The sequence below is a fragment of the Sinocyclocheilus rhinocerous genome, unplaced genomic scaffold, assembly GCF_001515625.1.
Source record: "Sinocyclocheilus rhinocerous isolate Xijiao unplaced genomic scaffold, SAMN03320098_v1.1 scaffold717, whole genome shotgun sequence".
Classification (NCBI taxonomy): Eukaryota; Metazoa; Chordata; class Actinopteri; order Cypriniformes; family Cyprinidae; genus Sinocyclocheilus; species Sinocyclocheilus rhinocerous.
The window spans coordinates 631,584-657,130 of record NW_015649226.1 but is presented as its reverse complement, the minus strand read 5'-3'; the positions used below and the strand labels follow the sequence as shown (position 1 = coordinate 657,130).

At 36.1% G+C, this 25,547-nt stretch overlaps 1 protein-coding gene across 1 annotated transcript in view; it reads right to left on the bottom strand.

Moving 5' to 3' along the window:
* Positions 1-25,547, bottom strand: part of shank3a (SH3 and multiple ankyrin repeat domains 3a) — a 265,841-nt gene that overhangs the window by 40,303 nt on the left and 199,991 nt on the right. The window contains exon 13 of the mRNA XM_016515151.1: positions 6,837-6,950. Coding sequence (XP_016370637.1) covers positions 6,837-6,950 — 114 coding nt within the window. The remainder of the gene's footprint in view (positions 1-6,836; positions 6,951-25,547) is intronic.

Here is a 25,547-nt window from a genome sequence, read left to right as displayed (position 1 = left end):
GCCTCCTTTGAATAAATATAGCCAAAATCCCACCAAAATCCGTTGCCATGACTTATCGCGAGAGGCAAAAGGTTACGTTTTAGTCGCATAACATTGGTTAATGGAAACGCCGTCATTTCGCAATACTTTTTTATCGACATTTATAAAATATCGCCACAGTTTTGCGCAGATCTGTAATGGAAACGCACCTACTGTCTGTACCCTTTAGTCACAGAGTCAAACACTTCTCACCATGTGACTGACAATCCTTTTGACAGCCCAGACTGAGTGACAGTGATACGAAAGACAATTTAACCCCCTGGACTGTTTTTAGCCTCTCAGAATGAGAAAATAACACATTTTAAAACTTATTTTCAACACCAAACCATTAACTCAAGAAAATGTGTGAGTCTCAGTGTACTGGAGAAAAAATGCGCATGTGTGTGTGACACAAAAATGCTCTCTCAGTATTCAGTGTTTCACATACACTGTCAAAAATGATTTTCCGAAGTTATAAATAAAACATTACTGGAGTATGTTTTACAAGAAAATGCCATTTCGGTTTTTCTACTTTAAAATTTCACATTTAATTCAGTCTGCTACTTGCCGTTTCTTTTGCCATTTCTCTCTACATCATTTTTTTCTCCCATAGTAATAGCTCTGTTCCAAAACCTAGTGAGCTACCTTATTATAAATACTATTTCATTCCACACCAAAAACACATTAACATTTACACATTTAAACACATTACAAAATGACACAATAACAAGATAAACTAGATTTAAAAACACTATGCTAGGGTGCTCTGAGTGCTTGCTAGGTTGTTTCTATGGTTGTTACTCACTGGCCCAAGTCAAAAAAATCCACTGCTCTATGATATACTGGTCTCTTGAAATGTCTCAGTTCGTTCCTTCAATGCAAGTCTACAGGATTTTTCCCATTTTATTGCCCACGGGTGAAAACTGCAGGTCTGATCACATGGAAAAATAATAGCACAACTCAAGTGTAATAATTTCCGGTATCGTTTCCGTTCAGTCTGCAGTCCAAACGGTGCAGGATGTTATATGCTACTTGTATACTTAATGTCATGGATTTCAAATCACTAACCTAAACTATTAACAGTAGTAACAGTGATGGTTACCTTAGCAAACACCACCAATAATTCTGCGAATGACACAAGGCATCATAAAAAACTCAACATGTGAAAACCCCAAAAAAGCGTCTGCCATCTACATAAGAGAGACAGACAGTGAGAGGGATCGTGAGAGTCTGCTAAAACAAGAGAGAGAGAGAGAGAGAGAGAGAGAGAGAGAGAGAGAGAAGGTACGCTGGTCGGTGTGGGTCTGTAGGTGTTTACTGATTCCAGACATGCCCTCCAGATCCCGCTGCACGCTGCAGCACCGCTGATGGAAATTCCAGTGTGTTGGTAAATGTGTATAAATGCAATCTACACTCGCTGAACAGCATTCTAAATAGTGTACAGCTATTCCGGACCATATCAGAAGAGTAGAAGCGCAGAGCAGCACACAGACAGTCTTCTCACAAGAAGAGTGTGGTTGGAAGTCCTTTAAATACATTTTTTTTTTTAAGTGACCTGCTGAGGTAAAAGTTAAATCAAGTCAACACTCAAAATAAACATTCTACTCTTTTATATCTATTTAGTATTACACAAATAAACAGATGCATATGAAAAATAATGTGATCATCAGCAATAGACAGCATATAAATGAAAACTGTAATGTTATGGAGTAAAAAGATGATCCAGGAAGTGGTATATGTCTGTGCAAGCTTGGAGGTGTTGATGGAAGCGATTTACTGGATTTATGCTTTGATAATTGTACTGAATATTATCCAGATGTAGTTTTTGATAAAAATGTGATTTTCTCACCTTTTTGCTCAAAATTATACATTTTTATGAAACCTACCTATATTCTAGTGTTGATAAAAAAAGAATGCTTTAAGCTAGAATAAAACAGATTTTTTTGTTTAAAAGTAGAGGCTCTGATCTTTATTTTGGTGTATTGCATATTCAAAGACTCATACAGCAAAATATACTGTAGGCCATCAAATCTGAGTGAAAATCATCAAAATCGCTGGCGGTGGCTGGCAACTTTTTTCAAAAATGCTGGCGGGGAAAGAGTTAATGAAACCATTAGTTTAGTTTAATAAAAGATGAAATACCATGATAAGTGCATGTATTTCTTGTCATGTCACGAGTATTTCGTATTGAAACAGGAAGTTGGAGCTGGTGTACACTGAAAATAATGATTCATTGAATTTACTAAATTTTTTAAGGTAAGTGGTTGCAATCAAATTTTTTTATAAAATGTAGCTAAAATAAAAAATTTTTGTAGTATCATTTTTTTCAGTGTAGACATGGTGTAAAACTAAAACTTTAATGAAGTTGAAATCAAATCAAATACAATATAAATATTACATTAAAATTTTAACTCGAAAATTAGAAATGTTGCCTTGGCTATTAACTGAAACAAGTTTAATTTGAATCACTAAAATTGATAATTAGAAAAATAAACATCAAATTTAAACAAACTAATACACAAAAAACTGAAATAAAATAAAATTAATCCTAAATATGAATATAAACAACTAATAAAAATGACAAAACTACATTCAAAAATTACTGTAGTTGAAGTTATACAAGTTGAAATAAAATAAAATACAATATAAATATTACATTAAAAATTTAACTCGAAAAGTAGAAATGTTGCCTTGGCTATTAACTGAAACAAGTTTAATTTGAATCACTAAAATTGATAACTAGAAAAATAAACATCAAATTTAAACAAACTAAAACAAAAAACTGAAATAAAATTAAATTAATTCTAAATATGAATATAAAAAACTAATAAAAATGACAAAACTACATTCAAAAATTACTAAAACATAAATTAAAACTAAACATGTAAAAATAAAAGCTAATTTAAAATATTAATAAAAACTAGTAATAAATATAGTATATAAATAATACTAAAATAACACTGGGGGCGATGATTACTGAACAGCCACTACCCTTAAAAAAAAAAAAAAAATGAATGTTTAGTTTTCCGTAACAGCTATGAATAATAATGAGCCAATTGCTACTCCTTAGAAAAGGGAGGGAAATTCAAGAAAGAATTTCATTGGATTAAAATTTGAAAATGCCTGTAAAATGTTTACGTCTGCTATGTGTACTTCATCTCTATTTTTGGCTCCTTTTACTAAAAAAATCTGTAAAAGTCTGTAGATTATAAATGTGTACTTCTGCTAAAAGTGATTTTGTTCAAGTTTATGAGTACAGCAGCAAATAGATGATGTTAACACATGCACTACAAATCACCTATTTAATTTCACAGGGGTTTATTCTATTCTACTGAATGTTAAAGATTTAGGTAAACATGTTAAACATATTGTTAAATATATGCCTAATTAAATAAAACCTACACGTAATACACATAAATATGCTAATCTTCTAACCTACAACACTCTAAGTACAGAGGTCAACTACAGAGAATGAGGGATGAAAAGAAGCAAAGAAGAAAGAGAGAGAGGAGGAGAGAGCTCAAGAGAATGAGACTGATGTCACTCGAGTCACGACAGCAGTGAGTTCAGAGAGAAATCTGAATGAACATTAGTTCAGGCTTCAGAATATGACATGCATGACTGAAATCGTTTCAGTAATCGATGTTAAATCACAAACACACACACATTCAAACACACTCATTTGTGGACATGCACAACTAAACACACATGCATATGTGTGCATACACACTCACTCACACACACACACACACACACACACACACACACACACACAGTCGGAGCACATAAAGGGATTTGTTTGGGTAAGTTAATTGTACACAGCGCGGTCTTCATCGCTTCACTGAGGCGAAACATATTGCCTCCACTGTCAAAGAGCTTTCATCTGTTATTGCTGGATAAATGCTAACACAAAAGACACACACACACAGACACATACACACGCTCATTTTCATTCTTGCGGGTCTTGATAGAGATGGACAGATGACAGGTCTGTCTTCCCACATTGTTTAATTGACCGATAGCTTGTGACTGGAGTCTGGACAATGACACACAGCAACACACACTCTCATAAGCGGCATTATGCAATCCTATTACAGACCGCCTAGTGTTACCAGCTTTAGAGCAGAGATACTAGAGATCAGAGTGTGCAGATGTAGACACACACACATTTCACAGTGCATCTGTCATACAGTGAAGCGCTGCAGTTCTGGACTAGTCTCCAGTTTCCTGATGTGCAGGAGCTGTCCAGTGAAATCAGGGAGCTGTCCACCACAGCTGGTGCTGAAACACACTTAAAGAGCACTGAAATACCTGGAGAAATTTGCCTGTTAGCATGCCAAAAAACGTTTGCCACACCTGCTAATGGCCGATAACTTCAGCCAGGAAACTATATGTGCATTATTTCATTATAAACCAGGTAAAACAAATTGGGGAAAGACATTAATTTAATTTAATTTAATTTAATTTAATTTAATCAAATGATAAACAAATCAATAAAGAAATATCACTAATACTATTCAAGTATTTCATAGTAATATAAACAACAACAACAACAACAATAATAATAATATTATTATTATTATTTAACAGCAGTACAATTACAATAGTAATATTTTTTAAAGGGCTTTTATTTTGGTGGAAAACCACAGGGAAACTTCTCATTTGAAATGCTTCTCTGCACTTATTTTGGGTCCAAATGGTGTAGTTACAACTTCCACCGGCAGGGTAATAATGAATCACAGTCATAACTAAGTCAAAGGTCCAATTACACAAATGTTTTTTTTTCTAGCAGAGATTTTCTATGTTGGTTTTAAACGCACAAAACCCTCTTAAATTAGAAAAAAATTATTGTTTAAATCTCTCTAAAAGGACTCCATAGGGTATGTGTACATTTGCCCCATATACACCGAAAAACCACTATATCCGCACATACTTCAAAATTATGTGCACACAGATACCCATAAAAGAGGATGTAGATGGCAAAACAAATACTACTTCCTCCATTAGAAAGACGTTATAAATTGGAAAATGCAATAGCACTGTGTTTTCAAATGTGTGTGTGTCTGTGTATACATGTGATCTGAAGCAAACAGGAGAGAAACTGTTAATTTTACTCTAATTGGAAGAAGGAGACCAATTACAAATTAAGTGTGGTCTCGAGGGATCTTACTGGTTGTTACATTCTTTGTTCTCAGGAGAATCGATGCTCTTTTCTACTGAAACTAAAGGAAATGAGAGAGGAGAAACTATCAGCCTTAGGACTCTCACACACACACTAAGGAATACAATTATCAAAGCCTTTTATACGTTCACTAGTGTTCAAACAGACTGTTTGGGGTGGGTATAATATTTTTGAAAGAATTCTCTCATGCTCAGTAAGGCTGCATTTATTTGATCAAAAACACAGTAAAAACTGAAAAACAGTGAAATGTTATTACAATTGAAAATAACTCTTTTCTATTTGGATATAATTTGAAGTGTAATGTATTCCTGTGATGCAAAGCTGAATTTTCAGCATCATTACGCCTTCAGAAATCATTCTAATATGCAGTTTTTTGGGGGGATTATCGTATTCTATAAATACAAGCTTATAAATTTAGCATATAGCTTTCCGTTTAACATTTTACAGCCACAATATTCTAAAAAATTTTTTTTTAAAGATGGCTAATGTCTCAAGATGTTATTAAAATCTGCATTTCTACTTTTTTTTTTCCTGAATCAAGCTAACATTAACCAAAACATCAGGCCTGTAGTTATATCTGTGGCTTTTAAATAGTAATCCTAAACACATGTTCCTTCAGGGGATCAGAACAGAAACAAACTCATCAATCTGCCAATTCATACATGTTTAAAATTGTGAAAACTGACTGCTGATGGGAAAACACCCTGGTGTTCTACAGGAGACACATCTATAGGGACTTGCCGGTGGTTTCCTGGCATCATTAGATCTTTCATTTCTAGAAAGCTCTCAAAGGATGGAGGCAATACATCACTCTGAGCTCCTCTTTAACCTGTTTCTCTATGTGAGCGTGTTTGAATTATTGGACACATGCCATGCTTGTAGTCAGAAAAGGTGTGTGGGAATTTTTCATCTCTCTTTCTCACACTCTCACAATGCATTTAAATGGGATGTTTAGTAAAGACACCGGCCTGCCTGCCTGATCTCAATACACGGCCCTAAAAATGACAACCACCTCCAAAAACAGCATTTATGAGAGGGGGAGAGAGAGGAAGAGCGAACAGACAGCAAAACACATGGAGAGAGGACTATTTGTGTGGATCTGAACAAATATGATTATGAGTTTTGATCTACAGACATACTGTATGTGAAAACCATGAAAGTGAGACAACGGCTTTAGGCATGTATATATATATAAAAGCGTCTACCAAATGCACAAATGTAAAAGTAAAAAGGGTGATTCTAAATATTTGTGGCAACTATAAGAAAAGCAGTAAAATACAATAAAAATATAGTAAAATCTAATAACATTATATAAATATAACATTTAATACAATAAAAGTATAGTATAATCCAAAAATATGATATAAAAGATCATATTTTAAGGAAATTTAAAGCAAAATTCTAGAGTATGAATCATTTTGAACTGATTCAATAAAACTGACACAGAAGTGAATCAAACAAGTTGCAGGTGCAAATCTAGTATACTGGCACAGTTATAAAGGCAAAAAAGTGAAATTCATCACAATTCTCATAATGTTGTTTGATTTTATATTGCCAACAGAATAATATCTAATACAGTATGAATATTTAATATATTGCCCAGCCCTAGTATGCAAATGTGTAGTTTTAATCTTACCAAGTCGAGGATCAAACTGTCTCATCTGTACCTCCTCCACACAGTCTGCAGGAAACCAACCGGTTCTTCCTTTCACCGTCCCTTCCCAGAAACCCCCTTCTCCTATACTTAACACTGAGAGAGAAAGAGAGATGGAGCGAGACATTAATTATCATCTCATCAACACACATTTGGTTGATGATCACACATAGATCCCCATAAAAGTTAGCTAACATCCTAGATGATAATACCTGGATTAAAAATAAATAAATACAAAATAAATAAAAGTTAGTAATTGACAGAATTTGCATCAATTGGAAAATCAATTATACAAAGCAAACACTTTATTTTTTTATTCTAAAAATGCAAAAACAACAACAAAAAAACTATATATATATATATATATATATATGTATATATGAAAATAATTATAATCAACTTTACACTTTATAAAAACACACAAACAAAGTCTATGATACATTCTCATTTAGATGTGTGGTGTGTGCATGAATGTGATCTCAGCACGCATTCAAACATCTTTTTCCTTTCGGAAATAAGCCTGAAGAGGGAGAACAGATAGATGACGTGAGTTGAATGACCAGTGGGATCTGAGACGGTGCAGAACATTGTGTTCAACCGGAAACTGATTCATCCAGTGATATTCTACACTAACTGAATAAACACATGTGGTGACCACACCAGACACACTAAAAACATATGCAGTCACATACAAGTCCTTCAGCATTTAGTTGCTAGGATACTGCAGTTTAAAAGCAGTGTGTGTATGAGTTTTGTGTGTGTGTGTTTATCAAAAGCGCAAGGTGTGCAAAAAGGGCAGGTGGGCAATTTTGTGGTACTCCAAGAATTCCATAAATCAATAAGCAACAATGAAAGCGTCTGCTGTGTATTGTACACATACACAGGGTTTCATTCATGCTGAAGCAGATCTTTAACTGCAGATGGCATATAAGAAACCCCGCTTACACAGAGCACATGACAAATGCAAAGCACACACTTTCTCTCAGTGCCTCTTAGACTTAGTGAAGTACTTGTTCCCCCTGCTCTTGTAGTGTAATCCATGATGAAAGTGTTGCTTGATGGTCTACAAGGCCAACTGACCCTTCACTAAGCTCCACCCCCTCAGTTACTGTTGCTCACTTACAGAACATCCCATAGGAATGAACTGGAGATTTCCATTAACAGAATTCAAATTATTTTAATGTAGAATTTACAGAGAAGAAACCCATTTCAGTATAAAAACCTGCCAGATGGCAACAGTTGCCAATGCATGATTGGTCAGTAACATTTTTAAAGGTGTCCTATTATGTCCTTTATGAAGCCTTGCTTTGTTTTTTTGGGTGTACTACAATAGGTTTTCATGCTTGATTGTTCCAACATATTTATTTTTCACATATTTTACATGATTGTAGAACCACTATTTCCAGTCTGTCTAAAAAAACACCCTGTTTAGTTCCTGTTTCGATGAAACCCCTCCTTCTGAAATATGAAAGGCGCTCTGATTGGTTGTGTGTTGTGATTGGTTGTGTGTGTGAATGTGTTGTGATTGGCAAATCACTTAAGAGTGTGTTCCAGAAATGACACGTCCCTTACCATAAGAGTTTAATCTGCTCAGCTGTAAATATGAATGATGCCGTCAATTTTGACATTCCAATTTGAGCCCAATCCAGTGGTATGTTTTTTTTTCTTTACAGTCTATGGTCTTTAGCACAGCTTAACCAGGCCTCGCCCCCTTTTTTTTGCATATTCCGTGGGTGGGAATTATTTAAATGACTGACATTCCCCGGGTCTCCATTACAGATTTGCGCAAAACTTTTCAATATTTTATAAATGTCAATAAAAAACATTGCGAATTGATGTTTCCATTAACCGATGTTATGCAACTAAAACATAATTTTTCCCTCTCGCAACAAGCCATGGCGACGGATGTTGGTATAGGTTTACGTATATTGCAGCCACCGCACTAGCCATTATTTCTAATCGAACGAGATGAAGACATGTATCTTTAGCAAAGCAGCATGGAGAGCCACTTCTGGGACACTTCTGAAACACGCCGCGGCGGGGCTGGTATAAACACAAGCATTGACTAGAGTGGGTGCGATCAACTCCGGTGGCCGTGTCAAAGCCGTAATGCAGTGTAAATGAGGGGTTATACAAGCATTAATGGCAAGGAAAGCCCTTTATACTTGAGAGTGGCCACGTATGAGGTGTTTCTTGGAAGTTATAGTACATTAAACAATGATCATGCAACTTTTACGTATGCCTGTTTCCATTGCAGTTTTGCAATATATTTTGAATTGCCTGAAAAACCACCTCATCCAAGTGTAAAAACTTTTTTGCGATATATGGGAGCTTTTGCAAAATTGACGTGTTTCCATTAGGCATATTTTCAAGTGGCAATTTTAATTTGCGCAATTTGAAGGGTAATGGAAACGTGGCTATTGTGAATTCACAACATCCAGAAGTGTGCTGTAGTCTGAACGAGCTGTATGTTGTAGTTCTTGAAACGTGTTTTGTGTTAAAGAGTATATCTCTCCCTTTGGACCTAGAGCTTTGTAACCTTGCAGATGTTTTTTATGCTCAAACAGCAACATTAAACAAGAACTAAAGTTAAAAAAATTGAAAAAGCATATGACGGGGCTTAGCAAAAGTTCAATTGATCTGTACAAACCTTCCATCACTCCTCAACACACACACACACACACACACACACACACACAATTTTCTCTTGAGAAAGACTCAAAACCTAATCATCTAAATACAACCAATTATACTGCATTTTTAATCAGGAGATTTGAAATTCTGTGAGTGGTTTTTAGTGATGATCTAGCTGGCAGCACAGCCATTAGAAAATTATCACCTCAGTGCTACTGACTGCGGTTAGGCGCGCACACACACACACACACACACACAAATGGATGCTTCTGCTGCCTATGTCACAATTAAACACTTGTGTAAATGGGGCTCATCTTGTAATAAATTCAGGAGGAAAAGAATGCACATCTCATCAGTGATGCTTCTCATTTGAACATTTTCAATATTTGAGTCCAATCAAATCAGTATAATGAGTATTTGTGGACTATACGTATTGCGTAGAGGGGACATTTCATGGAAAACAGGATTTTCCTCACTCTGAAATAAAGGATTTTGATGTGCTGTCAACGTAATCTAATGTTCATAACACAATCCACCCATAACCCAGTCCACATAGTTATGGATATTAGGCGGACAAATTGGGCATAATGCATGAAAAGAGCCAAATTTAGAAATATAAAGGTTCACAGACAGATTTGCTGGATGTGTGAGGAAACAACTGACCTGAATAACACAGAAGAGTACATTTTGGTAAGAAGCCAGATCTTTAACATATGAAAATATGAACATGAAATAAATAGTTGAATTCAAAATGCGTCACCATTATATATATATATATATATATATATACACACAGTATATATAAAATAAAATATATATATACACACACATAATTTATCTATTTATAATATATATATATATATATATATATAACCAAGCCTTTAAGTTTACAGTTTAGTTAAATTTTAAGCTCAAGAGCGAAGACAGAAATTGTCACATTAAACTGCTGTTTTTGGTTTAAGAAGCTAACATTACAAAAAATAAATGCCACAAATTTACTTATAGAATATTTAAACATAAGTGACGTGTGCAATCCTTTTGATGCATCCTGAAGGATCAACTCATCCTCTTTTAACCACAAAGACTTCAAAGAACAGCATGTCCGTACAGATGTTTTTAGGCCTGCGCGTGTCTTACATAACCGATCACTCAACGGACTCGCACAAGTGTGTTTACAAAGTACCAGGAGGGGGCCCGCCGGACCTCTCCAGCCCTGCCGCGTGCCCGGACACGCTTGGCATATTGGAAACAGGCCTTCACACATACTGGCAAACGGCACCATGGGAGAAACACTCGCCAAGCTCTCAGTGTCAGTCCCTGACCATCAACCAGCAGCCGACTAAGGCACACTGCCACGGCGAGCTCTTGACAGAAGGACCGTTGTTTCTGAGGAGAAGGGCCTGAAGTGTGTGTGTGTGTGTGTGTGTGTGTGTGTGTATAAGCATACAGGAGAGTGTTGCTTCTCGGATGCTGAGATACCATCGCAACTCTCTATTCTTATCAGCTTCAAAGACCCATTGAGTCTTAAAAAGGATGAAAGGAGAATGAGTAATTCAGCTAGCATGTAACTTTTCAACTGTGCACAATAAGAGCTCAACAAATACAGACACTGTGTAATGAGCGTGATTCTTTAATTTCTGTTCAGCTTAAATCAGATGTGAATGAATGTAGCTGGATATTGCGAAGGGCTTTCTGTTAGGACAGAAGAGTCTCAGGCTATTGTTCATTCAATCATTTACAGCTCATTCACAGGTAAATGACACAACTGGGCCAAATCACACATGAACGAGACGGGAGAGACAAACGCTCACAAAGAGATGTTAAAAGAGACTGAATTACACAGTGAAAAGGAAAAGATCAATATAGACACAAAGAGAGCGGAAGGAGGGACTTTGTAGAAAACGAAGCGTTTGAGAGAGGCGGGGCATAGAGGACCTACAATAATGTACAGTATTTGAAAAATTATGTGTTTTTTGAACATTAAAGCATGTCAACATATTCTGTTACACCAAATACACAAAATAATGATCTTTAAAAAAGCATCATATGACCCCTTTAAAGCTTACATAAAAAGAGCTATTGAATGGCCATGTTTTTTGGACAACTATTTAAATGAATATACACTATCATTCAAAACTCAGCCTTTTTTAAAATTAATCTATGCTTTTATTCAGCAAGGCTACATTAAATTGATCAAAAGCGACATTAAAGACATTTTAAAATGTTACAATGTTTAAAATGTTCAAATGTTTAAATAATGCTGTTCTTTCAAATGTTTTGTTCTTTCTCTTCATCAAAAAAAAAAATCAAGAAAAAAATGATTATGGAGTCCACAAAAATATTAAGCACCACAACTGTTTTTAACACTGGTAAAATAATTAGCAGTGTTAAATAATGCTGTTACTTGAACAGCAAATCAGCATATTAGAATGATTTCTGAAAGCAAATTCAGCTCTGACTTCACATCTTTGCAATTTTTAATGAATTATATTAGGAACAAATTACATTATTTTATGTATACAAGACTTTCATTTTTTTGTGCAGTACTTTAATGCGTGTCTGCATTCATGAGTATTAGTATGAAGTACATGTCAAGGCCTCTTCTGCACTGCCAGTGAAATGATCACAGTTGCCTTAAGAGTGTGTGTGTGAGTATAAGAGAGCAAGTGTGTGTGTTCCGATCTGTTAATCATCTTATTAACTTGATATGTAATAAAGTTTAATCTGAGCGAACTAACCGCCGGTTAACTTGAGATGCACGTCAATCACATACTAATCAGCTGGGTTCAATTCTGCGCTCTCTTTCATTCTATAAATAGAATGATAGCCGCAGCTCTAAATTTCCAGGCCACTTAACTGCGATAAGCCTCTCCTTCTGAGAGAGAGACAGGGTGTATCAAATCTAATCATTTGTCTCTAATAAATCCAACTGCTCAATAACTTTCATTAAAGCAACCAAAAGCTAAATGGCAAATGCTAAATCGCAAAAACTACCAGCTCCAGGAAGAACGGTTTCTACGAATACATCTAGTCTAATATCTGGTTTGTTTAATGCGTTAAATAGCTTGACGGGTAAAAGCAAGGTCACATTAAGCATTTGGTCACACTAATTACATTACAATGTCCATGTTATGGTATGATTTCATAACTATGCACTATGTACAAGTAATAAACAGATTTACTTTAGTAATTATGTTGTTTAACAAGCTGTGATTACATATACTTATTGCTATTGTAATTATATTAATGTGCAATATGTGCAAGATGATGTAATGTTCACTCCAAATGTAATGTTCAATCAAATCGTGTGCCTGAATTAAAGGGTACAGCATTTTTGTCCCAGTCTGACAGGGCTCCACTTAACTGGCTAGAATTAACACTAAAAGAAGAAGAAAAAACGCCAAACCCAGACAAGCTGACAGAGTGTAAACAAGGACCGTAAAAACAAGAAATGCTCTTATGAATTAATGTAATTACAGGCCTGGAGGAAAAGAGGTGGGCTGGAATGTTTCTACGCTTTTCATTCATGGGATGACTAACAAAAGGCTGCCTGTTTGAAACATGCAAAATGCAAATGGAGAATTAAATGAATACAGTCACTTAGTGACGTGAATGTGACTAATGGCGCTTTTCCACTGCATGGTACGGCACGGTACGGCTCGGTACGGCTCGGTACGGTTCACTTTTTGGGGGTTTTCCACTGGGTACAGTACCTGGTACTTTTTTTAGTACCACCTCGGTTGGGGTTCCAAGTAGACTTGTGCCGGTATCGGTAATGCGATATATCACGGTAATGAATATGCACAATATTGTTATCGTGGGCACTTCTAAATACTGTGAATAATTATATATTACAAATTATTTAGAATTTTGAATGCACTGTTGCGGAAGAACAGACGTTCCTCTCGTTGATAGCAGAGGAGCGGATCCAGCGAGAGCTTGATGGGACGCAACTATAGTTTTTTTTAGGAGTCGTGGTAGTAGAGGCGGTGCAACTATAACGACATGTGAATAATCCCGCCCACTCTAAAGCGGTACTAAACTGCAGTGGAAACGCAAACCGTGCCGAACCGTGCCGTGCCGCGCCGAGTCGTGCCACGCAGTGGAAAAGCGCCATAAGTGATGCAATTCGAAAACAGAGGATATTTTTTATTTAGTCAAAAATAATAATCCAAAAATTGTATTTAAAAAATACTATCGCAATGTTTTTGAACAAGAACAATTTTGAAAGAATATGATTGTTTCAAATAATTAAATGATAATTAATGTCATTGACCTATTTGCCTATTTGACATCTGAAATGTTTAGTTAGATATTTGGTTGAACTTTGCAATTTTATTAACTGAAATGTTAATTTGACTAATATTAGATGCAATTGTAGTCTAAAATAATCAATAAAATAATATTGACCATTTAAATCATGCATTAAAAGAAGAGTTTACCCAAAATGACAGTTTGATGAAAAGTTACTCACTCTTAGGCCATTCAAGATCATCGGAACAGATTTGGAGAAATGTAGCATTACATCACTTGCTCACCAATGGATCCTCTGCAGTGAATGGGTGCCGTCAGAATGAGAGTCCAAACAGCTGATAAAAACATCACAATAATCCACACAACTTCAGTCCATCAGTTAATGCCTAATGAAGCAAAAAGCTGCATGTTTGTAAGAAACAAATTTATTAAGGCGTATTAACTCTGTCATCACTTCTGGCCAAAATATGAATCCATAATCCATAAAAACAATTCCTCCAGTGAAAACGTCAATCCACCTTTGTCCTTTCACATCAAAATCCACTGATATATTTGTTTAGAACACTTTTGAACTGTTTTCACATGTAAATAGTGATTATTATGTGTATATTTCTCTCCCGATTCAGATGAGGCAACTTTTTATGTTTTTATAGATATGGAAAGAGAACATGTATTTTAGCCAGAAGCAACGGTTTGAAGCACAAAAAAACCCACAACTTGAATTTGTTTATTACAGACACACAGCTTTCTCAGCTCTCATTCTGACGGCACCCATTCACTGCAGAGGATCCATTGATGAGCAAGCGATGTAACGCTAAATTTCTGCAAATCTGAAGAAGAAACAAACTCATCTACACCTTGGATGGTAATTTTCAGGAAATTTTCATTTTTGGGTGAACTATTCCTTTAAAAACAAAACGGCAAAAACAGTGGAAAAAATGAACACTGGGTAAATATAAATGGAGATGATATCAGTATGAATGCAAAGTGAGATCTGCGTGAATGCAAAATGGAGTAAACATGCGTGTAAAAATCCTAGAGAAAGCTCAGTATTCCAGTCCCTCAAGTCCCATTACCGGTGCGTATGTGTGTTTGAGAGTGCTTTGACCTGCGCTTTTGCATTTATCAAAAAGCCATTTCCAAACGGAAACACTTAAAGAAAGCAATAAGCTGAAAACACGACTCCATAAAAGCCTCAGCGATGCTCTGAGCCGCTGAAATATCAGATGACTTGTGCTCACTTCAGTCACATCAGAATCATCAAAGGAGTCATTTATAAAGATGCTTCTGTCGTTACAATCTCCATCATCCACATAAACGTCATCACCTTCATCCGTGTGAAGTTATCTGAACGATGCAGCTTTAAATACAGGTAAAACTTTCTCTCTCATGCACAGACTGCTATATCACGCAGTTAGTGTGATAACATCTGATCAGCAGACAGGCAGTCAGAACTCACACACCTGCTGGGAGAGCGGCCGAATGATCAGAGATATTTGATATTCAGTGGAAGGCTTTCCGGCTGATTGTCCGTCAGGTTAATGAAAGAAAAATGCCTGAAGTGTTCTACCGCAACACACACACACACACACACACACACGTCTCAGACAGATACAAAAGAGTGCTTGCTGATGGTCTCTCTTCCAATTTAATTCAAGAGTGCTTTGTAGTTGCATTACTAAAGCAAAATAGTTCAGCTCAACAGAACTATTTGAACTTTTGATTCAATGATGAAATTTAGACTCTGAAATCTGATGAGCAGCATGAGCAGCTTTCAAAGATGCTGAATCAACGGAATTCTACATTTAAGGGATAATTCACTTAAGAAAAATCATCTGACTTTCAAAATATCTTCTTTTATTTTCCACTGGACAAAGAAATTCATACAGGTTTGGAAAAGCGAGTGAGAAAATGACAATTTTTAGAAATAGTTGTACTATTTCTTTAATGAGTTCCTTTAGTTCACAATAACAAGCAATGTTTTCTTGTGGTTTAACGCATTTAAACTAAGTTTATTGTACAATATATATATATATATATATATATACATACAGGTGCATCTCAATAAATTAGAATGTCGTGGAAAAGTTCGTTTATTTCAGTAATTCAACTAAAATTGTGAAACTTGTGTATTAAATAAATTCAATGCACACAGACTGAAGTAGTTTAAGTCTTTGGTTCTTTTAATTGTGATGATTTTGGCTCACATTTAACAAAAACCCACCAATTCACTATCTCAACAAATTAGAATATGGTGACATGCCAATCAGCTAATCAACTCAAAACACCTGCAAAGGTTTCCTGAGCCTTCAAAATGGTCTCTCAGTTTAGTTCACTAGGCTACACAATCATGGGGAAGACTGCAGATCTGACAGTTGTCCAGAAGACAATCATTGACACAAAATGCACCTGTATATATATATATATATATATATATATATGTAAGTTAAATGTTACAGACACTATGTATTAGGGAAAAAAAATTAATGCACTTGTGAGTTAATTCTGGACCTTGTATAAAACACATAATGATAGAACGAACAAACGAACCAATGATAGATAGATAGATGATAGATAGATAGATAGATAGATCTTCATCCTTCAGATAAGTAAACAGACACCCTTCATTCATTTTCACAACCCTGAAAACTCTTGAAATTCTTGAAAGATACTGCTCTATCTTTGAAAGTGAAAATTTCGGCATACAGTATTTGGGTCGTTCTGTCTGAAAGCGCAGCAGGGCCGTTCAGCTCTGAATTGTATCGCAGACTACATCGTTTTAGATATGCAAATCTGCACTGAGTCTCTTGCAACTGCCAAACTGTTTACGGCTATGTCGAGTATGCATCTCAATTTAGTGTTCTTGGCTATATATTTTCCATAGGTGATTTTCCTTTCAGTGATCATTATATCTAGCATTGCACACAACTGAGAATTCGTGGGTGATTGATTGTTTATAATATTTGCATGCATAATACATCACCAACCCCGAGGGCAGACGGTCCAAAGACACTTCCTCACATATTCAGCCAGTTGTTTGATTATTAACACTAGAATATCTGTTTTCCAGATTGTGATAATTAAAGACTATTGGCCTCATTTGGCTGTGAATGCAGTGTGGTGGGCATTTTCCAGCATCGCCTGAGGACACTTTGTTTAGGGAAAGTTTCCTGCTGATTTAATGGTTTGCCAGAGATAATTGGATTTGCTGTGTCAATAACGGTACTGATACTCGTTAACATTTGTTTGCTTTTTCAAATGTAACTGGCGGTACATCCACAGGGTTATTGATCAGTCATGTCTGTACAGCACGTATGAACTGTGATCTAGCAGATCTGCAGCCTTTGGCAGTGAGAGTACTGGTGTATGTAATAATCTCATTTGCATACAATCATAATTAAAAGCTAACAGGAAGTGGGCCGGGTGGAGAGTGTGTGTGTTGTGTAGTTACAGTGGTGGGCAGCAGAATGCTGACTCTGGTGGTACAGTATGTGTGCGGTGCATTACAACAAGCTCAGTGCTTTATTCAATAACCACGACAGCCAGTCTCACATACACCACTGCTGGGCTCTTATGAAATTAATCTGCTGATCCACAAGCCCACATGCCATACACTGCCTGATGATAACTCTTTGTGATATCAGAGCCTGTCGCAGAGGGAATTATGGGAATTGAAGTTCAGCGAAATTAGAAAAGAGCAGAACAGAAAGAAGAAATTAAACTCATTAGGGTGAGACTGTGAGAGAAGAGAAGTGAGCAGAAAAGAATGGAAGAGAGAAAAACGTAGGATGAGATAAGACAAGACAACAACAGAATAGAGATACAATAGGTATGAATAGAGATGAGAAGATGAGAAATTAAACAAAATGAGACAAGACAAAAATGACAGAAAATAAAATTAGTCAAGATAAGATAAGATAAGAAATGAGAAGAATATGAGAAGCAGTGAGCCATGATGAGATAAGAAGAGAAGAGAAAAGAAACAAAACAGACATAACAGCAGAAGAAAAGAAACAAGGAGATAAGGCATGAGATGAAAAGAGGTGGCCAAATATGAGATTAAGAAAGAAAGAAAGAAAGAAAGAAAGAAAGAAAGAAAAAGGAGATGAAGATTGAGATAAGAGATGAGCATCATGAGATGAGAAAAGTCAGAAAGAAAGAAAAAAGGACAATAAAAAAAAAGATGAAGAATGAGACTAAAAGAGATGATCCATTATGACATGAGAAAAGAAAGCAAGAAAGAATGGGATGAGAATAGATGAGCATCATGGAAGCCTGTTTCTGCCACTGAAAAAAGGAAATTGAGAGTTTTTAGCTCAAAAAGCGCTATATAAATAAAGGTGACTTGACTTGACTTGACAATTCCAACTTTTTTTTCTCACAAACGCAAGTTATAAAGTCAGAATTGTGAGATATAATCTCGCAATTCTGACTTTTTTCTCAGAATTGCATGACATAAACTCACAATTGCAAGTTATAAAGTCAGAATTGCAAGATAAATATTCACAATTCTTACTTTTTTCTCAGAATTGTGAGATATAAACTAGCAATTGTGAGTTATAAAGTCCAATTCTAAGGGGGAAAAAGACTGATATGTTTTAAAATTGCTAGTTTGTATCTCGCAATTCTGACTTTATAACACGAAAATGTGAGTTTTTATCACGCAATTCTGAGATAAAAGTCAGAACTGTGAGTTTATATCTTGCAATTCTGACTTTATAACTTGCGAATGTGAGAAACAAAAATAGAATTGTGAGATTTGTGAGACACGAAAATGTGAGTTTATGAAAAAAGTCAGATTTGCGAGTTTATATCTCACAATTCTAAGAAGTCAGAATTTCGAATTGTAAATCCCAATTCAGAGAAAAAAAAAATTGAATTGTGAGATAAAAAGTCAAAATTACCTTTTTAGATTTTTTATTCAGTGGCGGAAACAGGCTTCCATAGCATCATGAGATGAGAAAAGTCAAAGAAAAATAAGGACAATAAATAAATAGAGGCATGAGACTAAAATAGATGATCCATTATGAGATATGGAAAGAAGGAAGGAAGGAAGGAAGGAAAGAAAGGAAGAAAGAAAGAAAGAAAGAAAGAAAGAAAGAAGAAAGAAAGAAAATTAAAATGAGAAGAGAAGAGACAAAAGAGATGACAAAGGTGAAGAGAAGAAACAATAAGGAAAATGCCAAAAAGATTCTCTATAATTGTTTAAAAAGAAGAAAGGATGTGAGTTTAAGCAGAAGGCAGAGAAGCGAGTGTCACTGAGGTAAAGAGTGAACAGCAGAGATGAGAGAGAGGAGAAGTGCAGTGGTGCAGTTCTGTGCTCATTGGTATGCTGAACCCTCAAGAGTGATTCTGAGAGAGAATGGTAGTGTTTCTCAATATCATCATCAACAGTCTAAAGGCACTAGGACTGAAACAGTGATTTGGATGCCCAGGAATCCCTCTTCTTTTCATCTCTTTCCTTCTGTCTTTCTTTCATTCTATTTTTACAGCATTCACCTTTTCGCCCCATCTCTCTCGAGCCCCAGGGGTGCAGCTTGAAATAGCCTGGCTTGGAAGTTTTATGACTCCAACCTTCTCTCGCTGCATGCCCAAACTTCACGTCACCACCTTAATCTCTCCTTCACACACACACACAAACACACACACACACAGCTCAACAAAGGGAATGATGGGAGATGTGAACAGTAGCTGCTGGGCTATTGGGAGCCATTGATAAGCACACGACTAATGCACTGGACGAGAAATATTCAGATCAGTGTTGGGAGGGAAGCTACTTCCAAAATGTATCTACAAGCTACTCACACTTTTAAAATAAATTTTCTGAACTAATTTGACCAGATCAGCCCGTGGATTCTGGGAAAAAAAACAAAAAAGGAAAGTTTTTCCTTGGGAATTACAATAAAATTTCATATTGAGTTTAAAGTAGTCCAACTACAGCAAAAAATAGTAAAATTAACCTACAATATCAATATCAGAACAATATTGAAAATGTTTTTTTTATTATTAAAGATGATATACACATACAGGTGCATCTCAATAAATTAGAATGTCGTGGAAAAGTTCATTTATTTCAGTAATTCAACTCAAATTGTGAAACTTGTGTATTAAATAAATTCAATGCACACAGACTGAAGTAGTTTAAGTCTTTGGTTCTTTTAATTGTGATGATTTTGGCTCACATTTAACAAAAACCCACCAATACACTATCTCAACAAATTAGAATATGGTGAAATGCCAATCAGCTAATCAACTCAAAACACCTGCAAAGGTTTCCTGAGCCTTCAAAATGGTCTCTCAGTTGGTTCACTAGGCTACACAATCATAGGGAAGACTGCTGATCTGACAGTTGTCCAAAAGACAATCATTGACACCCTTCACAAGGAAGGTAAGCCACAAACATTCATTGCCAAAGAAGCTGGCCGTTCACAGAGTGCTGTATCCAAGCATGTTAACAGAAAGTTGAGTGGAAGGAAAAAGTGTGGAAGAAAAAGATGCACAACCAACCGAGAGAACCACAGCCATATGAAGATTGTCAAGCAAAATCGATTCAAGAATTTGAGTGAACTTCACAAGGAATGAACTGAGGCTGGGGTCAAGGCATCAAGAGCCACCACACACAGACATGTCAAGGAATTTGGCTACAGTTGCCGTATTCCTCTTGTTAAGCCCCTCCTGAACCACAGACAACGTCAGAGGCGTCTTACCTGGGCTAAGGAGAAGAAGAACTGGACTGTTGCCCAGTGGTCCAAAGTCCTCTTTTCAGATGAGAGCAAGTTTTGTATTTCATTTGGAAACCAAGGTCCTAGAGTCTGGAGGAAGGGTGGAGAAGCTCATAGCCCAAGTTGCTTGAAGTCCAGTGTTAAGTTTCCACAGTCTGTGATGATTTGGGGTGCAATGTCATCTGCTGGTGTTGGTCCATTGTGTTTTTTGAAAACCAACATCACTGCACCCGTTTACCAAGAAATTTTGGAGCACTTCATGCTTCCTTCTGCTGACCAGCTTTTTGAAGATGCTGCTTTCATTTTCCAGCAGGATTTGGCACCTGCTCACACTGCCAAAAGCACCAAAAGTTGGTTAAATGACCATGGTGTTGGTGTGCTTGACTGGCCAGCAAACTCACCAGACCTGAACCCCATAGAGAATCTCTGGGGTATTGTCAAGAGGAAAATGAGAAACAAGAGACCAAAAAATGCAGATGAGCTGAAGGCCACTGTCAAAGAAACCTGGGCTTCCATACCACGTCAGCAGTGCCACAAACTGATCACCTCCATGTCACGCCGAATTGAGGCAGTAATTAATGCAAAAGGAGCCCCTACCAAGTATTGAGTACATGTACAGTAAATGAACATACTTTTCCAGAAGGCCAACAATTCACTAGAAATGTTTTTTTTATTGGTCTTATGAAGTGTTCTAATTTGTTGAGATAGTGAATTGGTGGGTTTTTGTTAAATGTGAGCCAAAATCATCACAATTAAAAGAACCAAAGACTTAAACTACTTCAGTCTGTGTGCATAGAATTTATTTAATACACGAGTTTCACAATTTGAGTTGAATTACTGAAATAAATGAACTTTTCCACGACATTCTAATTTGAGATGCACCTGTATAATAATATATACACAATTGTTCAAAAGCTGGGGGTCAATACAATTTTTAATGTTTTTGCAAGAAGTCTTTTATGCTCACCAAGGCTGCATTTATTTGGAAAAACAAACAAACAGTAAAAACAGTAATATTGTGAAACATTTGTAAAATTTAAAATAACACTGTTCTATTTGAATATATTTTAAAATTGTAACTTATTCCTGAGATAATGAAGCTGAATTTTCAGCAGAGATTTTTCCCAACACTACACAACACTATACAACAGTACAACCCAATGGACACTGAACTTCTATCCCCCATCTTGTTTTTAGTTAAATATGTATTAAATATAAAATAAAATTATATATAGCAAATATCCTAAAGCTACTGTACAGTAATAGTGATTTTTGTCTTGGCAAGCACCACTTGTACTGTCTACATGTACTTTATCTAGTTCAGAAAAACAAACAATCAGACAATGCACGTCAGCCTAACAACATGCAGAAATCACGTTTTTAAAGATGGTTTGGAGAAACAGACAGTGACAGGGAGGAAGAGAAAGAGAGAGAGGATATCTGTCCACATCAGCTCTGGTCATAATTACGAGTCTCCTTGCAGTGTCTCTAAGCACTCAGCATTATTCCTCAGCGTGCGTCTCCACCACATTCACTCCAGAGCAATTACGTTTAGATGCTGGATAGACGTAGATTGTGAGAAAGAAGGTGAGAGAGAAGATTGTGAGAAAAACGAGAGAGACATTACCCTTAAAAAGCGAACACATGAGCTGCATATCAAAGCAGTGGATTTGCTGGAGTTGGAGGGAGGCCGCAGAACACGTGGAACGCGAGAGGAGAAAGCATGTAAGAGCGAAGAGCAGCTGGGAAAGTTCTTTTGTGAAGCGGTCTCTTATGGACATACAGCGAGAAAACTGTTTTGAGGGATGTTCTGCTCTTTAAAATGAAACCCGAAGCCCACGAGCCTAAAAAAAGCAACCCAAAGCCACACTTAAAACACATTTACAATTGTCCCTCTTAAATGTTGTTCTCAATTTGAAGAAGGTAAAAGGTTCAGAGCTGCAGGCACATCGCCGCTGGGTGGTCATGATTATTAATGCTACCAATGATTACATCCTAGAGAAAATTCTGAAGCCAGAGTGTAGAGCTGGAGTGTGTTATGAGGTTATAGAATAAGTTCCCATCACTTTTGACCAATGAATTTCCCAGTTATTTATGATTACTAGACAAGGAGATTATACCCAAAAAAAGCGCAGCCTCTAGCCAATAAAATATTATGCATAACTAGAAAAACAGAAAAAAAGAAAGAAAGAATATATATATATATATACATACAGTATATACTGCCAATAATTACATTTAATTATAATTTTAATAATAACAAATTTTATTATCATTTAGAATAATAAGAAATGTATATGTAAATATATAGTAAAATATAAAATATTTTATTGTTTTATTTTACATGGAGACCCGTCTGAATGGAAGAGGATGGAGAGGAACACTCACTGTGCTCATTAAACTGCTTCAGTGTGAAATCAGTTCATCATGTTTACTGCTTTGGGAGCTTATCTTCAACATACTGACACAAAGACTTAAACAAATTGCTATTAAAAATTGTTAACAGTAGTCTGAAGTAATATTCTGAAGCAACTATAGCTGATCTCATCAGAAACATATAGGCTGGCAAACCTACTGTAAATTATGAACATGGCACTGTAATTATTTAATATGTCTGTTTAACACAAGCTCAATTTATGGAAAGAAAATTGTAGATGAGGAATATTTAGCATAGCATTTATTGCCTTCAGTTAATTGATCTCATTTAAAACCAGCCTTGATTATGGTTTATATTCATTGAAGGAAATTATATGCAAATGATTGCTTCTATATGCTATGATTTAATAACCAATACATCATTTGAATACACAAATATTATGATTTTTTTGATTGCTAGGCTTATTCACGTCCATCTTGTTCTATTCATGATCACTAGTCCCACTGCTTTAATTAGCAGCTTAAAGCAATCAGGCTGAGCTTTATGACAATCAATATCATTTACAAGAATGTTTTACCAGAAATCGGTTTAATCTTGAAGCTTATATCATATGCAAAACAGCCTGAGGTCACAAATCAAACTTGTGAAAATAATAATAAGGATATTTGGTCAATAATACAGTGAAAACAGTAATAATGTGACACATTTTTACAATTTAAAATAAATGTTTTCTTTTTGGATATATTGGAAAATGTAATTTATTCCTGTAATGCAAAGCTGAATTTTCAGCATCATTACTCCAGTCTTCAGTGTCACATGATCCTTCAGAAATCATTCTAATATGCTGATTTGCTGCTCAAAAAAATTTATTATTATTATGTTGTTATGTTGTTGAAAACACTTCTTCTGCTTAATATTTTTTGTGGAAACCATGACATATTTTGATGATCATCTGATGAACAGAAATTCAAAACAACATTTATTTGAAACAGAACATTTTGTAACACTATACATGTTTTTTTTTATTTAATATAAAATATCTTTTATATTTTGATGATCATTTGATGAATAGAAAGTTCAAAAGAACAGCATTTGTTTGGAACAGAACATTTTGTAACATTTTGATCAATTTAATGGATCCTTGCTGAATAAAAGTAATTTATATGAAATATAATCTTACTAGTTTATTTATAAATATCTACATATTTGGATATGATGAGGTTATATAGGGTAGTGACTGATTCAGAAACACATTAAATAGACTTCATAATGTTTATATTGTAAGACAGGTTCTCGTTCTGTTTATTCAGTATGTTTATGTATTTGGATAAGTAGGGTTTCTATTACACACAAAGGAAATGCAGTGTTTATTTGGCTCATATAAAAGATGCCCTTCATCAGGTCTGCAGGCACGCTACATGCCCAGAGAGCTGCCCTCTCCCCCACTAGTGTGCTAATGAACTAACACAGCCAGAAACAAACAAACCCGCCTTTTGTTTTTCCCTCTTCCTCCCTCCCATCTTTACCTTTTTCTCTACATTGGGTCGATCTTGTTATGTGTAATTCGTTCTCTCACTAATCCTGGGCAGCTTTCTTCATTGATGAGTCAGGCGCTGCTCTGTTTCACGGTGAGGCCTATCAAAGCATTTCTACACTGGATTCAATCCACCCTTTGTTCTAATCACAGTCAGACCCGTCACCTGCGCGTGAGTCCACTCTTTTCCAATATAAGCCATATGGACACACTCCGGGAATTCTGAGCTTACTATTCTCAGCCTCTGACTCAACCACACACACGCCGGCTATGTGTTTACAGTCTACGACTCCGTAAGAATCCGACCTTGTTGGTCGCCTGAACTGAATCACGGCATCTCGTACTTAAGCGCCTAAACTGTCATGATGGCTGCACAGTTGGACATGTAAATGTAAACATACAGACGTGTAACAGCGTGTTTCTCTTAAACCTAATTGCCATCGTGGAAAGATCCGGAAGGGGAGCGGACTGCATGTGCACCGGCAGACGGAGCGACAGGCTTTCTTCTCCGAGTTAATGACAGAAATCCCGTGGAGGGGATTTAGGCGATCTGCTTTTTGTTTCCAGCCTTTAGAGCAAATCGCAGTGTGTCGGAAGCAGGACGGTATTCCGAATGGCTCTGTGTTGGCTGGAGAAAGAGAGCGGCGTGCTGCGCAGGGCAGTATTAGATCCTGATGGACATGTTTTGGACAATCTGGTTATGTCTGCAATCATCATAGGGATGTCCTAATGAAGAAAAAGCTCCCGTGTCTCACCTCTAACTGCTCACTGTAGCACAACATTCTTGTCTGGTCACTGCCGCTCTGTAAAACTAATGAGTAAACATGCACTGTAAATCCCACTGGTCATCATTAGATTGTCAGATCACATGTTTAAAAAAGCAATAAGCCATACAAGGCCATGCATTACAGGATTTTACTGCTATTTTGAAACTATAATTTAAAGGGGTCATAGGATGCCCATTTTCCACAAGTTGATATGATTCTTTAGGGTCTTAATGAAAAGTCTGTAACAGTTTGGTTAAAATTTCTCAATGGTAGTGTAAAAAACACCTTTTTTACCCTGTCAAAAACAGCTCTTTTCAGAGCGTGCAGATTTGTAGCATTTTCCTTTAAATGTTAATGAGCTCTGCTGACCTCGCCCCTCTCTTTCGAGCTGCCTAGTCATCGTGA